We start from the raw sequence: 18453 nt of genomic DNA, 5'->3' as shown, positions 1-18453 counted from the left end.
TGAGTCTACCACAAAATTTTTTTCTGTAAAATTTATTCCATGTCTTTATATTTCTTTTCAAATTTTTCTGTAATTTTCTTTTATGTAAACTATTTTCCTTTGGTAAATTAATTGTCTTTTCTTTAAAGTTTTCAAATTATTGATTTTATTTTTAAGGGTTTTTTAACTTTGCTGAAGTTTCTTTATTTTGTTTTATTAATCTGTAATTTTCTTCTCTTTTAATTTAAATTTTTAAGTTTTAATTTACGTGATATTATTCTTTTGGTTCTGTTCAAAGAGAAATTTTTGGTGCATATTTAAAAAACTAATATTCATAATAATAAAAAAAAATTTTGTTGTCAAATTATTAGATATCGAATAAAAAATTTGTATAAGAGGATCATGTGAGTTTCCACCTTAAACGGTAGATGGGACTATCATCTAAATTTTATAACGACAAAAATACTGTTGAAAAAATATTTTTGGTCATTTAAATCCAAAATTTGAGGTTGATTGTTTAGGGGATGTTCCGATGCCCACTCTAAGCACTGAGGCTTGTGCTAGGTTAATTGACCCTGTCTCTTTTGCGGAAGTCAAGTCAGCAGTATTCAGTATGAGCCCTTTTAAAGGCTCCTGGTCCAGATGGCTTTCAAGCTTATTTTTTTAAAGAATATTGGGAGGTAGTAGGCACTGAGATTTGGAATATTTTCCGGAGCGCTTTTTTGGGAGAGTTCTTAAATCCTAGCATCATGGAAACTCTGATTGTGCTTATTCCTAAAATTGATAACCCTACCTTTATGAAGGATTTCAGGCCTATTAGCTTGTGTAATGTTGTTTATAAAATTATCACCAAAGTATTGACTAACTGACTTCGGCCTTTTCTTTTAGATATTGTTAGTTCTTTACAAGGAGGTTTTATTCCGGGTCGTGGTGCTCCTGATAATATTATTGTGGCCCAAGAAATTCTGAATTTCATGAAGCACACAAAATCCAAGAAAGGTACTCTTGCTTTTAAAATTGATCTTGAAAAAGCTTATGATAGGGTGGATTGGAGGTTTTTGGAGAGTACTCTCATTGCTTTTGGTTTTCCTATCATCACTGTTAATTTGATTATGAATTGTGTATGTGCATCATCTCTTTCTATTATGTGGAATGGGAATATATTGGATAGTTTTGCTTCTAGAAGGGGCTTAAACAGGGCGATCCAATGTCTCCTTACTTATTTATGCTTTGTATGGAAAGACTTGCTTGCTATATATCTCATAAGGTGGTCGAGGGTGTGTGAAAACCAGTTTCTGTCACTAGGGGTGGCCCAAAATTTTCTCATTTGATGTTTGCAAATGATCTCTTACTCTTCTGTCAGGCTACAAAGAGTCAGGTTCAAATGGTCATGCATTCTCTTAACATTTTTTTAAGGCATCTGGCATGAAAGTGAATCTTGAAAAGTTTAAAACTTTTTGTTCTAAAAATGTGACTGCTCGTAGAAGAGATATTTTTACTAGTGTTTCTTCAATACGTTTTGCTTTGGACTTAGGAAGATATCTTGGAGTTAACCTTAATCATTCCCGTACCAGTAGGGCTTCTTTTCATTGGTGATTGAAAAGGTGAGGGGAAGATTAGCTAATTGGAAAGGAAGGCTTCTAAATAAAACAGGAAGACTTTGCCTGATCAATTCTGTTGCAGCATCCATTCCTGTCTATCATATGCAGGTATCTTTTTTTCCAAATTGGGTTTGCGATAAATTGTCTTCTATGATGAGACAGTTCCTTTGGAAGGGTCAAGTTGATGGTAGAGGTCTTTCTCTTGTTAATTGGAGGACCGTGATCACTCCAAAAAATTTTAGTGGCCTGGGTGTTAGAGATCCTGCGTGTGTTAATATATCTTTACTTGGTAAATTGGTATGGCAACTTTTTCATTGTCAGGACAAGCCTTGGGTTGCTCTATTGAGGGCGGAGTATTTGAGGAATGAGGGAGTTTTAGATGACCCTGTCCCTTGCAATGCTTCTCATGTTTGGAAGAGTATCTCAAAGGCTTTTGGTGCTCTTAAGGATGCCTTCTCTTGGTGCGTTGGGTCACTTGATCAATCTTTTTGGTTTGACAATTGGAGTATTGAGGGTCCAATTGCTCAAGATGTCCCTTTTGTACATATATCTGACTCTGATTTAACTATTAGAGACGTTTGGAAAGATGGTCAATAGAATCTCCATGCTATTTTCTCTATCATTCCAGAAGATGTCAAACAGCATTTGAATGCTTATAATCCGGATTTGAATGCTGGAGAGAGTTCGGGTTGGTCGTGAGGTGTGACATCTTCTAGACTTTACTCAGCTAGGAGTGGGTACAGTTGGCTAGCCAAAAGAAAGTTTGACTGGAACGAGCATGATAATTGGTTGTGGGTATGGCGACTGCATATTCCTGAGAAGTACAAGTTCTTGATTTGGCTCAGTCTTCATAATGCTATTCCTGCGACAGAGTTTCGTTTGGGTCGTGGTTTAGTTTTATCTAGCACTTGTCATCGGTGTCAGAATGGTTATGAATCCATTCTTCATTGTCTTCGGGAGTGCCCTAGTGCCAAGGAGGTCTGGAACCTTTTAGGCATGTATTCAGATAACTCGAATTTACATGATTGGCTCTATAGAGGTGCAAGGAGTGGAGATATTTTTCTTTTCTTTTCGACCATCTGGTGGATTTGGAGAAGCAAGAATCATGACTTATTTAATATAGATGATTCATGGAGTGCTAGTAAAATGGTGAGTTTGATTCGTAGTTTAGTAAGGGAATTTCACACTATTTTTGCTATGCATCAATCTATGTCTCCTCCTTCACTTTGTTTGCATTGGGTTCCGCCTCCAGTTCATTCTGTTAAATTGAATTGTGATGCTAGTTGGTTTGCTCCTTTTGGCTATGCTGGTTTTGGTTGTATCATTCGCAATCCTGATGGATATTGGTTGAAAGGTTGCACGGGGAAAGTCGAAGTGTGCAGTGTTCTTTTTGCTGAATTGTATGCAATTTGGAGAGGTTTACTTCTTGCTTGGGAGAGTGGATTTCGTGAGGTTATTTGTGAAACAGACTGTTTAGAATCTCTTTTCTTGGTAAACTAAAGAATGCTTGGTAAGGATATTCCGGAATGGGATTTGACAAAGCATATACAGGAGGTTATGAATTGGAATTGGAGAGTCTCTATTCTTTTAATTCAGAGGACTGCAAATAGTGTTGCAGATTGTATGGCTAAAGCAGTTGCTTCTGTCGCGGACATTAACTCGAATTGGAGCCAACCATGGAGTGAGCTTCAACATCTAATAGATTTAGATATGACCCTAACCAATTAATTTGGTTTTGTCTCTTTTTCTTCTTTCTTTTCTATTTAGTCACAAAAAAACAAAAAGTCAGAATTGGAGCCAACCATAGAGTGAACTTCAACATCTAATAAATTTAAATATGACCCTAGCCAATTAATTTAATTTTGTCTCTTTTTCTTCTTTCTTTTCTATTTAGTCACAAAAAAACAAAAAGGAAAAAAATTTGAGGAGTGCCTTTCTTCCTACGGACTATTTCCAATCCCACATTTACTGAAATGCCCCCACTTGGCCGTATGTGGAATTTCGCCACCTTATGGGGCCATATTCACATTTACAGTAGTAGAGAATGCATTAAATTAAATAGATGATTCTATCATTCTATCCAAAGCAGGAACCATATTCACCTTGGCGCTTCTTTTTTTGGCAAGTGTTCCAGAATCTCAGGAACCATCAACCATGGTTAACACCTCCAAACTATTTCCCCTTTTTGGATTGTGTCCATTCCCAACTCAAAGCTCCACCATGAATGCCCAAACCCGAAACCCTCACTCAAAAACCCGAAAGAAGCCATCGTCGTACGGCGCTTCTAGAAGATCAGCTCTCAAGAAAACCTTCACTCAGGAACAGGTCACCTTCACCGCCCCGCTCTCCCCCGACCCACTCGTCGCCATCATCGGCGGCGGCATCTCCGGCCTCCTCTGCGCCTCCTTCCTCGAACAACGCGGCGTTCGCTCCACCGTTTTCGACACCGTCAGTGTTCTCTTCCTTCACTCCCCTCATTTTCGCATTCGTCTTGTTTGTTAATAAACTAATTTAACATTGCAGGGTGTTCATGGTCTTGGTGGAAGATTGGGAACGAGGGTTGTTGATCGTAATTCGTTGGTATTTGACCACGCTGCTCAGTTCTTCACTGTCAATGATTCTCGTTTTGCTGAGCTGGTTCATGATTGGATCGATAAGGGTCTTGTCTCAGAGTGGAAGGGTCCCATTGGAGAGCTTCAGAGCGGTGGCAACTTTGTTCCTTTCCCATCATCTCCTCCAAGATACATTGCCACCCATGGAATGCGTTCCCTTGCTGATTCTTTACTTGCTCAGGTTATTCCATATTCAAGAAAGTACTAGCATATTGTTGCATTCCACAATTAGGAGTGAATTTCAGTGTCTGTTACTTGAATTACACTTGTTTGCGGTTGTTGTTGTTGTTGTTGTCAAGATTTTTGTATTTTTTGGTGTTGTTCCCCTAACAAGAATCTAACTCTCTCAGTGCAGGCTCGCATGGTTAATGTGGTGAGACCGTGCTGGGTCAGCAAGCTCGAGCCCTTCAATGGGATGTGGCACTTGAGTGAAAATGGGAAACCGTGTGGCCAGTTCGATGCTATTGTTATTGCACACAATGGTAAATTTCCTTGTCTATCCTTTGCATATCTGTGACTATGATTATCACTATGCTTTCATTTTTAATCTTTAGAAACGGGAGAAGTTATCAAAGGTTTTTGTTTTTCGTACATGTCATCTCGAGTTTGGACTTTACCACAAAAATGTGCGACTGGAGTACCCTTTGCACAAACATTGCTTGATTTTTAGATTCTTCTAGTAACTACTGCTTCTTTGCTGACAGGAAAATGTGCGAATCGCTTGCTCATGACATCAGGGTTACCTTTAATTGCAAAACAAATGAAGGTAAATTCAGGAAATGCCCTGTTGACTTCATTTATAACCTGTACTCTTTTCTGGTTCATTTATTGATAAAGCACAGTTATATACATCTCATACTGTTTTTGTTTTGCTTGTATTAGAGATTGGAACTGAGTTCAATATGGGCCCTTCTAGCAGCATTTGAGGACCCTCTTCCTTTTTGGGATGCCACAGAAGTTCCTTTTGAAGGAGCTTTTGTGCGAGGGGTTGATTCATTGTCATGGATGGCCAATAATACAAAGAAACTACAGAATTCTCATAATGGCGGTCCTCACTGTTGGACCTTCCTGAGCACTGCTGCTTATGGAAAACAGAACAAGGTTCCTCAGGTAAGGGGTTCAATTTTCAGTACAGTATGAGTTAGTTTCTTACTTTCTTTCATAAGTGTGAAATTGGCTAGACTTAGGATATAATGATCCATCGTTCATTACCTAGCGTCAGCCGTCATGCATTGGCGAGGACAATATAGTGACATATATCACATGCATTCCCTTTTTTAAATTTTTCCCCATGTCTCTGGAAGTTGACCCAGCTTTTTATTGTTTATCAGGAAAACATCCCCGCTGCTACAGCATCAAGGGTAACGGCAGAAATGCTAGAGAGTGTTGAGGCTGCTCTTGGACTATCAAAAGGGTCACTTCCAAAGCCGTCTTATACCAGGCTCCAATTATGGTGAGAGTCATGTTCATTTCCTTTGATATCACACATGCTCTCTCCGTTGCATTTCTTGTGTGATTGTTCTCAGTCACAACTCAATCCTCAAAATGTTTCTGATTGAGATTTGCAGGGGTGCAGCCCTCCCTACAAATACACCTCGAATTCCTTGCATCTTTGATCCCTTTGGAAGGGCTGGGATATGCGGTGATTGGCTGCTAGGTTCTAATATAGAGTCAGCAGTACTAAGTGGAATCGCTCTGGCTAACCATGTATGTTATGGCAGTGCCTAGTTGGGCATTTTCAGCATACTGAATTCAATTTTACTCTGCCGTGAAGCGCATTGAAAATATTCTTATGTTGGGTTGCAGATTGCAGACTATTTTCAAAGCACTGGAGCTGATCCTGCAGAATTTGCAGTCGGTTTAAATCAAGAGTTCCAACCACTGGAAGGCCATGATATTGGACAATTCCCAGGTTTGCGGTCAGATGATAAGATAGATGAAGCACAATTATACGAACTTGCAAAATAGGCCATGGTGCTCATGATCACGAGGGTCTCTTCTCTGGAAGCAGAAAATTCATGACAGGTTTGATATCATATCCATGCAAAGGAAGCCCCTGCTCCCCAGCGGGGAAAGTATTAACGTTAGAGATTCAATTAGAAATTGCAACTCTACTTAGGGGAAAAGCTTAGGGGAAAAGGGGCCTTGTTATCTCCCTTAACAGCCACATGACATGAAAATATGATATATGATTGTAATTAACTTGTATATTTTCAAGCAATTAAAATTTTGTAAAATTTTCTTCACTTAGAAATTAGGATAATGATTCTGGAGAGCATGTCATTATTCTTTTGTTAATGAATCAATAGCATCATCTTTGCTCTATTTGTTGTCTGTCTCTTTCACCGGCTATCTAACATACTAATTTTCAGCATTTACCATAATTTTGTTGACTGAAAATTTGATGTCGGAATTAATTTAAAATGATGAGAAGTTATTAAAACATGATACAACTAGTGATCATATGTTGAATTGATGATCTTAACTTTGCCAAGCAATGGCTGGAAACAATTTTAGTACACTTTACTAAAAAATTATCTGAGCTACCTGTTGGTAATATGTTTTAGGATTCTAGGACAACCATTAATCGATAATTGTAATTGTTAACGACTTATATTTAGTTAGTAATAGTATAAAAGATAAAGTGCAACTAAAGATAAATAACATCAAAAGCGTTGAGCTATGACTATCATAACGCTGGTGCTCATTGATCTTTCTCTAGAAAGCTCAAGTTACTTTTTGCTTTTAGTACATGCATATTTGGTGCATAAAGGAAAAATAAGACAGATTTTCTGTTTCTATAATTCTAATAAGATTAACAGTACCTACATAATAATTTGCAATTTGCAAGCAAGTTATCCAAATGCTTCCTTTACTGAGATCTATAGAGTATATAATACATGAATGAGATTCGGTCTATGTAGAACCGAAACTTGCTAACTATAAATAAAAAATATATGTATATAAAATATATATATGTATATCTATATTATGAACAAGAGGCAAGTTGAACATGACAAATAGGAGAGAATAGAAAAAGAGCAATCATAGCATTACATCCTTTGAAGAAGCAACGAAAAGAAGCTGGTGTTTTTATTTTGCTTGAATCCCATGGCTTCCTTGTATCTCCCCTAATTAAACTAGACAATCAAGAATCATCCATAGACCATAGCAGTTCTTCATCTCCCATTGAGGTTGACAAATTGTGAGTAGATGGCACCTGTATTAGCACTGGTAGAATCCTCCTGCTGCTGCTGGCTAAGCTCATTCTGAACCCCAAGGCTCTGGCTCTTATTATGGCTTGCTGTGTCTTTGTCGTCTAAACTTATTTCTTCAAGCTCACCTTCTCCGCTGTCTGACGCTGAAGAGTGAGTTGAACCACTCTCTTGCAGGGTGAGAGCAAATTCAAGATTCCACAACAGATCGTTCATGGTAGGACGTTCGACTCCAACGTCAGACAAGCACTTCTCAGCAGTGTCTACAAACTTCTTCAAGCTTTCTGGATTGATCTTTCCCTTTAAAGAAGGATCAATGATCTCCTCTAGTGTTCCCCTTCTTTTGCATAGTAGTGCCCATTCTGCAAGACTAACCTGTTCCTTTGGAAGATTAGGATTCAAAACAGGCCTAGCACATAGAGCTTCAAACAGAACAACCCCAAATGAGTACACATCGGATTTCTCGGTCAGTTGCTGCCTTCTGAAGTATTCAGGATCCAAGTAGCCGAAACTTCCCTTCACCACAGTACTCACATGGCCGTTATTCATGTTTGGACCTGTTTTTGACAACCCGAAATCCGAAACCTTTGCAGCCCAGTTTTCATCCAAGAGAATGTTAGTTGTCTTGACATCTCTATGAATGATGGTGTACTTAGCTCCAGTGTGAAGGTAGTGAAGCCCTCTTGCTGCTCCAATGCAGATCTCCAATCTTTGCTTCCATGAAAGAGTACCTAGACGTTTGTTTCCCTTGTAGAGATGGTCCCTGAATGTTCCCAGAGCCATGTAGTCATAAACCAGGCACATCTCATCATTGTCCTCACAAAAACCAATCAGTGACACCAAATGCTTATGTCTCAGCTTGGAAAGCATCTCAATCTCAGTCTGGAACTCATTAACTCCTTGCTCAGATTCTGGATTTGATCTCTTGATGGCCACTTTCATTCCATTATCAATGACACCCTTGTAGACCTTTCCAAATCCTCCAACACCAATAACATTGGCCTCATCAAAGTTCTTCGTTGCATGCTTCATCTCCTGCAAGGTGAAATAGCGGCAAAGACCTTGAGCCATGGCAGTGACGTTGGAGCTACCGATGCTACTAGCAGACATGGAGGATTTGCTGGCTCCTGATGAGTTGCCATGTATGGGGAGCCAGCTTGAGTGCGTGTGTTGTCCGGCATATTTCTTCTTCTTATGGACAGCAAGACATATGGCAGCCACCAAGGCAAAACCAGCGGCACCACCCGCGGCGCCACCTATAACAACGGTCTTATTGTATGGTTTGTGGCTTTCAAACTTCTCTTCGCTTTCACGATTGAACCTGTCTGAAGGCGTAGGATTGGGGCCAGACAAGTCTGTGTCACTGAGCTTGAAAATCTCGAGACCATTGAGTATGGCATCAAGGTAAGAGGGCTTTGTAATACCATTTGGGTGAAGAGCAACCCAAAGTTGGTCACTATCAGCCCCATCTTTAGCATAAACCACAAAGTCTCTATATAATGGGATTCCTCTGCCTCCTGCCATTGCAATCACATCAATTCCAGCTTCTGCCATTTGGCTGTTAAGGAAGATATTGAAAGCAAGGTCATTGACTTCCTTGTTAAAGTAATCACAGAAATGCAGCCTAACAAGGTACATGGAGTTGGGATCAATTTGGAAAACCCATGTGAGGTTATAGCCCATATTGACATTCTTGTCAGTACCCATTGATCTTGATGTGAGGTAGACATCAGAAGGAGCAGTGTACTCTGGCATGCTTTGGTAGTTGAGTTTCACATCACTGGGAGCACTTGTGGTGATTCCAGTGGATGCACCATAGATGTAAGGATAGTCATCGTACCAAATCCTTGTAAGGCCAGAATCTTGTGTAGGAGAGAGGTATTTTCCACCAACGTTTAATCTGAACATTGTTTGCAAGTGCATGCTCTTAGCATCGAATGTTTGGTCGAAACCAACCATAGAAGCAGAATCAAAAAGCTCTGGCATTTGGATCAGTTGAATGCCATTGACAAAAGCAAAAGCACCATTCTTGTCAGCAGGCTTGAAAGTGAGAGTCAAGGTGTCAGAACCCAGAGCTGCAAGGGAATACTCCCTATCAATGTAAGCCTGTGAGAGAGCAAGGCAAGTGATTGAGGCGCTGAAATTGCTGAGGAGTGTGATGGAATTTGCTGTGACAGAGAAATATGAATCCGCGCAGTCATGGCTTCCATAGAAAGAAGGATAGAAATGCAGCCTCAGCCAATAGCGCTTGTCAGGTTTGATAGGGAATTTGTATGTTGACTTGGATTCGAAAACTCTTGCAGTCATGTATGGAACTTCTGAGATTAGAGAAGGGTCTTGATAGGTGGCTCTGGATGCTATGGAATTGCTTCCTTTTGATAAGTACTTCTCATCAGGGCTCCATTGCCTTCCATCAAGATCTTTGGCACCGGCTTCATCGCCACAAGTCAAGAGTAATGCCCCTGTGTCCTGGCTCCATACGTGAAGAATGGCATTGGACAGAACAAGAGAAAGAACAAGCAAGAGACCTGCACTTTCTTGCATGGTTGGAGTAGACAAAGATATGAGGCATACAGGAACAAGAAGGGTTTTAATTTCCTGTACGCCAGAAAAGACTATGATGGATTCTTGGCTTTTTTGCTTTTGTGATGTGAGATGATTATGAAATTATGGGGTGTTTAGTTTTAAGGTTTTTGGCTTGGGTTCAAGCCATATTCTGGAGAGTCAAGGAAGACTTACCTGGGTTGGAGACAACCAAACCAGGTAAGAAGGGAGAGAGATGAAGTTTTTCTGTTCGTATGCTCTTTTGTATGATAATGGTATGAAGAATTTGTTTTGATTTTTGTTTTTATCTTTTGTTTTATTTTCTTTTTGTTTTCCACAGTTAAGAAATGGGAGGTGGGGAGTAAGAATCGTGAATGGTTAATAATTGGCTTTGTTTTTTATGAAACAGGTAATAAGCTATGTTTAGCATTAAGATATAGATTATTATGATTTCCCCCCTACAATTTATGGTCTATTTGTTCTGTTTACAGTCTGTAATGATTCACTTAGACTCAAAGAGGAACAGGTGTGTATTTAAATGCATGCATAGTATAATCTCGGATGATTCAAAAACTAGTAGACAGCAGAATGTATAAACTTTTTAAAAAAGTAATAAATAAAAACAAAACAACATAAGTTATACATTATATCGGAGTGTTCGCAACAAAATTTATTTATTCGATTGGTGCTGACAATTTTAGACAAATTGTTGGAATAAAGTATTTTTTTTTTAAATATTTTTGGTAAAAATATAACTCTTTTATAACGGTGATATTTGTGCAGACTAGAGAGACTGAGAGAGTGGTTTGTGTTTATAAACATCAAATTCAGTCTAAAAATAGAAACTATAAGTTAAGAAATTAGAGTATGAAACATAAAATAATAAAAATATAAAGAAAGTGATAAAACGAGTATCACAATTTTTCAAAAATGTTGGTGTGGTCATTTTTTTAATGTTTTTGGGATATGGAATGTCATAAAAGAAATTAACATGCAACAAAAAAGTAAAAGTCTCACAATTCAAAGAAATAAAACCTTCTGGTTGATTAACAAATTTTTTTTATATGTACACTAAAAATCCCTAGTAAATTAATTGTATTTGTACGTGTGTATATATATATGTGTGTTTTTAATATTTTTAACATGTGTTTTATACATATAACTAATTTAATTGTTGACTTCCGTGAGTAGCTAATATGATTGGTTTGTGAATTTGTTTTCATTTCATTGCGAAAAAAAAAAAAGAATAACCATCTATTTTCTTTCTATTGTTTTTTATGTTAGGTATAGAACTGTTATAGCATGATTTTTAGTTATTTGTTCTGGCAGTTCCCTCAAGCTCCAAGTAGCCAGTCAATAAGTGGAACATTGGGGATGAAGGAGTTCACGCAGAGTGAAGAACTAAAGAGGTTTTAAAAGTTAAAAGTTAGAACTAATGAACTATAGATACAGGAAATACCACATAGATCAAGGGAAACTGCATCATCATCATCATCATCATCATCATCTACCTTAATTTTGGGCATGCAGTTTTCAAGTGATAAAAGATTTTTACCGGAATATAGGTGCATGCAAAGTAGCTAGCAACCTAACCTCCAATAAAGGGAAAATAGATTATCCCCTATATCATCGCTCCCACAAATAGTGCTAATTAAATATTACCTAAACTACCTCCCACAAATCACTTGGTTAAATTAAACGCGAGAATATGGCATAAGACAGTTATAAACCAACGGTTAAATATACCATACACCATGATGAAAGCACCATTAATAGCTCATACAGATATATATTAGCACCCTTCATATCTACTTAGCCATAATTCCTTATTCATTTGATTCATATTCTTGTTCATAATTAATTAGTTAACAAAGTAGTAACTCCCTAATCAGACTTTCGGCGAGGCAAGGCCGATTTCAATAATCCTTGCCTCCGCCATTATCACACACAAATTATTAAAAATCTCTCATCTAATTCTTACTTTGTATTAATTAATTAGTATTATTACCGTAATTAATGGCGGTAACCATGTATAGGCCCTTGTTTGTATCAACTGGAAGGGAAGAAGAAGAGCTTCAAGGAAACGTTACCTACTTAATATCGCCATCTTCTTCGTCGGGCGAGTCATTATCGGAGGAGGACAAATTACAATTGCTGCAAGATATTCCGGTGGCGGCAGCAGCGGCGGCCGCGTGGAAGAAGAGGAAGCGGGCGATGTCGAAGCAGCTGTCGATGATTAAGACGGAATGCGAATCGGAGACGCCGCGGGACATGGCGTGGGAGAGGCGGCGGAGGCAGATTCAGACGCAAGAGCAGAGGCGGAACAGTAGCGGCAGCATGCACGACGTGGACGAGGTGACGGACGAGGACCTTAATGAGCTGAAAGGCTCCATTGAATTAGGGTTTGGATTCAACGAAGAAGATGGCCAGACACTTTGCAACACGTTGCCGGCTCTAGATCTTTATTTCGCCGTGAACCGCCAAGTTTCCGGTAGCACGGCGTCAACCCCTCGGAGCATCTGCTGCCATAGTCGTCGCTCTTCCTTTGGCAGCCCCGGCGTCCCTGTTGATTCCGATTCTTGGAAGATTTGTAATCCAGGTAATTAAATAATTTTGAAAAAGTATAGATGAGTAACAAGATTTTTGAACAATGTGTAAACAATGTAATTAATTAGGTTAAAAGACTAAATTTAATTAGTAGTATTAAATTAGAGTGTAGTGTATTTTCATTTGATTAATAATTGTTCATGTTGTTTAAAATTTTCATTGTTTCCCTAGCACTCTCCAATAATTTTTTAATGTGTTTATATGTTTGTTAATTTAGTTTAACAAAGAGCGAAAACTTGTATGAATTTATATGAAAATGGGCTTAACGTGAAATTAATAATTAAAAATAATTTAATTAAATTTATTAAATTATTTAATAATTTTTAAATATTAATTTTATATAAAGATAGTATTTACCTAATAAAAATATTATCTGTAAGTAAAAAAGTAATTACTAAATTTGTTGTTATATTTGTGTATAAAAAAAATATTTTATATATACATAAAAAAATTAACTACAATTTATTAATTTATTTTTAATATTTTATTTTATAATTTAATATACATTATTTTGTAAGATTATTAATTTAATAATTATTTTTTGTATATATTTAATATAATTGATGTATAAAATATTAATATATATTATATTTTTATTTTTAATGTGTATTTTATATTTTATTATATATTTGATATAAATCGTTAATTCGATAGTTAATTTTTTCTTAGCACATAATATGATTGTTCACTATGTTTAATTTGTTAATAATTGATAATGATTAATGGTGCAGGGGATGACCCTAAACACGTGAAGACAAAGTTAAGGCATTGGGCTCAAGCGGTTGCTTGTTCTGTTATAATGCAAACTCATTAAATAAAGTCTGGGATGGGATAAATCCATGCGTGCTTTGAATTTGTACAGAGGAAGATAAAATTAATTAATTAAATATACACATATATATATATACATATGTTTCTATATATAGATGCAGAAAGAAATAGAGAAGATAGAGAGAGCAAGAAGAACCAAGGAAAGGTGGTACCAACAGAAGGAAGAGGGAGTCCCTTCAAGTTTATTAGTTATAGTTTATGGGCATTTGTTGATCTTATTATATATATTAAAAAGAAAAGGCCAAAATATCATAAGAAAAAAAATGTGGAAATTTGTTTTAATTCGTTGGGGTTTTTCCCGTTGGAGCTAAACAAATTCAAAGATTTGGCTTCAATGAGAGTAGTAGTGGTTGACTGGTTGGAGATCAATTATATATGATCTAAGCAATCATGCATCACCTCATGGGGTTAATTCAATTTCCTTTCATTAACGAGTAATTGTCTTTTTTTAATTTCATATGACAATAATAAGAGGGAAAATGTTACATGCAATATATATTGGATTATTGTATTTTGCAACACAATGTTGCAGGCCGCAGTATTTAGTTATTCGTCCTAAGTTCATAATTAAATGAAATGCATTAATTAGCAGTAGTACTGCGTTTTTTTTTTTTTCTTTTTTCTTTTTCTTTTAATCGGACAAGAAACTCTTTATACACAACTAAAAAATCTTAGATAAATTATTTGTCTTTTTTTTGTTTCTTATAAATGATATAAAAGATATATATATATATATCTATAACAATATATAATGCGAGTACATGGAGTTTAGTGTCCAATTTTCTTTCCTCTTTTAATCCTCCCAACATAATTCAAAACTAATTTTGCAATTATTCATCTCATTACAAAAAATTTCATGCATAATTTCTTCCTCAATCCTTCACTCAAATAATTTATTTTTTTATTTTTTTTACTATTTCTCGAATTTTATTTACTTCTTATTCAATTCTAACATTTTCAACCTTTGAATAATTTTTTAAATAGCTTTCTAGAACAGATGATGACTATACTAACAATATATAATGCGAGTACATGGAGTTTAGTATCCAATTTTCTTTCCTATTTTAACCCTCTCAACATAATTCAAAACTAATTTTGCAGTTATGCATATCACTAACAGATATAACAAAATTCACGCATAACTTCTTCCTCAATCCTTCACTCAAATAATCTACTTTTTTTTTTCTTTAATTTTTTTCATTATTTCTCTAATTTTATTTACTTCTTACTAATTCTAACATTTTCAACTTTTGAATAATTTTTTAGATAGCTTTCTAAAACAGATGATGATTATACCAAATGTTGATTTTCGAGCCAATATTTAAAAAGAAGAAAAAGAATAATTATGCTGAAAGAAAGTGTTCAATCATTATCAGTAGTGATAAAGAATTTTTAATCTTATTATATGTTCGAGGTATTCATTAAAATTATATTTTGTTTAGTTTTATGTTAATTTTAGTCTGTATCATTTTGTTCTGAGTACATTGTACTCTGATCAACAGTTTGTTTTTACTCTAATTATTCACAAATATTTTTTTGACATTTTTTTTAAATTGCTTTGTATGGGATATATTTTTTTAAAAATTTTTTAAATTATTGATTATGTAGAGTATTGTATTTAAAATTTGAGTACCTAAATACTTACTTTTAAATTAAACTAAAATAAATAAATCATATTACAAAAAGGTTTATTAATTTTGTCTTTTACAATATTATTTGTTTGGTATATTGACTAAGTTATTTAATTGTCAGACAAAGCATGCAAAAAAAATTCACACCTATTAAGTATTCTTTCAAATATTAGTATGCTAATTTTTTAAATTATTAATTATTTAGAGTACTGAATTTGATATTTAATTATGTAGAACACTGAATTTGCCATTTATTAATTTTCTAAAGTATATTATAAAAATTTAAAAATTAATTAATTTAATATTATTCATTTGACACATAATAAAAGATTATTTGATTGACATACAAAGGACACAAAAAATATACACATGCCAATAATGAGTGAACAAACTCCATATAACATTAAAATACCACCAAATGAGAACTTTGTTAATTAATTTTAATTTTTTAAATAAACTGACAACCCAATAAATATCTAAATATATATTTTTCATTATTTCAACATTTATAATTATTTTCTTCTTTTTTTTCTATTTCATAGGACATGTAAGTTATTATTTTATTTTATCAGGCATTTTAATTTATTTTATTTTTTTACTTTGAAAACTTTAAGTTCTAAAGATCTTCTATTTAAATGATTTCAACCATATGATTAAAAAGTGGTTCAAAAAAAAGGTTTAAATTTGGGCAATTTAATATTTATTATGAATAACTACTAGAAGAGAAAGATTATTGCATAAATAATAGAAATGAGTTGATAATATATAGGCTAATTTAGACAAAAAAAAATAAGTAACAAAAATAAGATACAAAATTTTATTTTTTATTATGTGGTACAAAGATAATATATAATAGGGTAAAGTATTAAATTGGTTCTCTATGTTTGGGCGAAATCCTCTTTTGGTTCTTAAGGTTTAAAGTGTCATATTTGAATCCAAAAAAGTTTTATTTAGTTTCAATGTAGTCCGACTGTGAGATCAAAGTTAAATAATTAACGAAATGTCCTACATGGCAGTGGCAGCAGTAAAAGAACAAGGTCAATAATATGGAGAATAAGTACAAACTCCATAGGCATAAAATCAACCGTGGATGCATCAATATATTTATTTATTATTTTTTTTACAACTTAAATGAAATATTTTCTCTAGAACTAAGGAGAATGATAAATAAATATATTGATGCATTCTCGGTTGATTTTGTGTCACTGGAGCTTCTACTTATTCTCTAAATTATCAAACTTGTTCTTGTACTGCTATCATATAGGACATTTCATTAATTATTTAACTTTGACCTCATGTTGGGACTACATTGAAGTTAAATGAAACTTTTTTGGATTCAAATAGGACACTTTAAACCTTAAAGACCAAAACAGGATTACGCCCAAACATAGGGGACTAATTTAGTACTTTATCCTATATAATATAATAAACTATAATGTTCTCATATATAAGAACATGAAACTTAATATTACCATTTTATATTGTTATAGATTTTTGCCCTTAAAAAAACTAATATCATTTAATTTTCACTATAAGAAAGTATCCGAATAGCGACCGATTTTAGCGACCGAAAAAATTGGTTGCTAATAGCGACCGATACAGAATTTTCAAGACCAAATCAATATTGGTCGCTAAATCGGTTGCTAAATTACATTCAGGGACCGATTTTAGTAACCAATAAGTTCGGTTGCTAATAGCAACCGAATTAGCAACCAAATAATTTTAAATACAACCAAAATAAAATCGGTCGCTAAAATGGCCGCTATTTTTTATTTAGCAACCGATTTTGCAACTAATAGTGAAATAGGGTGAACAATTGTTTGGTCGCTAATTCAGTCGCTAAATTAATAATCGCTAAATCGATTGTTAATTGTTAATTTAGTGACTAGTTTTATACAACTAGAATATAAACGGTCGCTAAACTCGGTCGCTATTTTTTAGTTTAGCGACCGAATTAGCAACCAAAACAAAAGAATGAATATTCTTGAGACTCTTGGTCACAAAATCGGTCGCTATTATTTAATTTAGCGACCGATATTGCAACTAATTTATAGATAAATAGAATAATGTGGTTGGTTACTATTTCAGTCGCTAAAGTTATGATCACTAAATGGATCGCTAAGTTAAAAAAAGATATTATCTAAATTACCCAACCTAACCCTAAGCCACCCATACCATTCTCATCTCCAATTTTCAGCTCGCGTTCACGTCTTCTTCTCTGCGCCTCTCGCCGCCTATCATACGAACCTCTCTCTCTAATACCGTATGGATCATGGAACCTTCTCGAAGCTTCTTCCGTCTTACTATTCCAATTTTGCAAAGGTAATCGGTCGAATTTATGGAACACTTCCGTCTTACTGTTCCAAGCTTGAGCTGTCACAACTAGATTTCTTCTAATTCCTTTAGCTCGGTTATTTTATTTTGGCGCTGGTGAATTTATGAAAATTTTTGTTTTGTAATCAGCTTTTCATGTGGTGGATCTGTAATCAGCTTTTCTTCTAATTCCTTGAGCTTCTTTTTGCTCTCTTCTTTAATGCTTTTCATGTGGTGGATCTGGCTTCGACATCAGAAGCAAAGCAAGCGTAATCTTTTCTCCGAAACTTGAGAGAAACCATCATAGAAGAAACATAGAGAGTACCTTAGAAACAAAGCAGAAGGAGTCTTTTGCTGGCATTGAAACAGCACGCACACCAAGTGTTTGCCTTACATGCACAACTAAATTAAGTCAGCAACTTCAACAGAGAGCAGAGTCCCCCACTTTCTTAGGCAAGTACTTCTTCTTCCTTTTCTTTGCTTTGACAACTTTCCTTCTTCACTGTCACCATTGCATTCAATTCACATAGCCAATGAACTTATCAACAAGTTCGGCTTCTTGCGTCTTAATCAATCTTCATCTTCCCCTTCCCCTACTATTTGATTGCTTTTCCCAAACTATTTCATAATTTGTGTTTACGTTTCAACTTCAACAAGGATGATTAACTGTAATAGAAACAGCTTATCGCATTAGGAATTAGCTCTTTAATTTGTCATATGTTGGCAAATATTCTTTTGTTACAAGAATAGTGTTAAGAATCAATAGAATGTTCCTCACCGAGTAAAGTACTTATTCTTCAGCTTCTTACCAACACGAAAAAATGGCTAATTTTTTTTATATTGGATTAGTGTGTGAGTTGTGTTTGGTTATGGTGTATACAGGTGTTAGACACAGGTGTGAGACAGGGAGAAATTGGACCGTTCCGAGTTCTTAAAAAATTTATTGACCACAAATCGGACCATCCAATTAGTTTTTGTCTTTTTTTTTTATATTTGAAATCAAATCGGTTCAGATTTTTTTTTTAATTTTTTCCTTAAAAGAAAATGAACCCTCCGTTTTTAGATTTTTTTTTAAATTCTTCCCTTAAAAGAAAACGGACCCTCCGTTTTCAGATTTTTC

At 35.1% G+C, this 18453-nt stretch overlaps 3 protein-coding genes and 1 long non-coding RNA gene across 4 annotated transcripts; 3 read left to right on the top strand and 1 right to left on the bottom strand.

Annotated features, from left to right (window-relative positions):
• The first annotated feature begins 3611 nt into the window (after positions 1–3611).
• Positions 3612–6517, top strand: LOC112758527 (uncharacterized). Its single transcript, XM_025807223.3, has 8 exons — positions 3612–4028; positions 4104–4373; positions 4548–4674; positions 4897–4958; positions 5075–5302; positions 5524–5645; positions 5761–5899; positions 5999–6517. The coding sequence occupies exons 1-8, from the start codon at positions 3735–3737 to the stop codon at positions 6158–6160; spliced, it is 1404 nt and encodes a 467-aa protein (XP_025663008.1). The 5' UTR covers positions 3612–3734; the 3' UTR covers positions 6161–6517.
• A 530-nt stretch (positions 6518–7047) lies between these two features.
• On the bottom strand, positions 7048–10275 carry LOC112758285 (receptor-like protein kinase ANXUR1). The gene has a single exon (XM_025806904.3). It carries the CDS (start codon positions 9949–9951, stop codon positions 7372–7374), a length of 2580 nt encoding a protein of 859 aa, XP_025662689.1. The 5' UTR covers positions 9952–10275; the 3' UTR covers positions 7048–7371.
• A 268-nt stretch (positions 10276–10543) lies between these two features.
• On the top strand, positions 10544–13463 carry LOC112758289 (uncharacterized). The gene is made up of 2 exons (XM_025806911.3): positions 10544–12550; positions 13290–13463. Exons 1-2 carry the CDS (start codon positions 11968–11970, stop codon positions 13370–13372), a joined length of 666 nt encoding a protein of 221 aa, XP_025662696.1. The 5' UTR covers positions 10544–11967; the 3' UTR covers positions 13373–13463.
• A 3669-nt stretch (positions 13464–17132) lies between these two features.
• LOC140179914 (uncharacterized) lies at positions 17133–18133 on the top strand. Its single transcript, XR_011873984.1, has 2 exons — positions 17133–17342; positions 17590–18133. It is a non-coding gene; the product is annotated as an uncharacterized lncRNA (long non-coding RNA).
• Positions 18134–18453: the final 320 nt, after the last annotated feature.

This window comes from Arachis hypogaea, chromosome 16, assembly GCF_003086295.3.
Source record: "Arachis hypogaea cultivar Tifrunner chromosome 16, arahy.Tifrunner.gnm2.J5K5, whole genome shotgun sequence".
NCBI lineage: Eukaryota > Viridiplantae > Streptophyta > Magnoliopsida > Fabales > Fabaceae > Arachis > Arachis hypogaea.
Note: the sequence above shows the minus strand (reverse complement) of the source record. Positions and strands in the feature narration are given on the sequence as shown.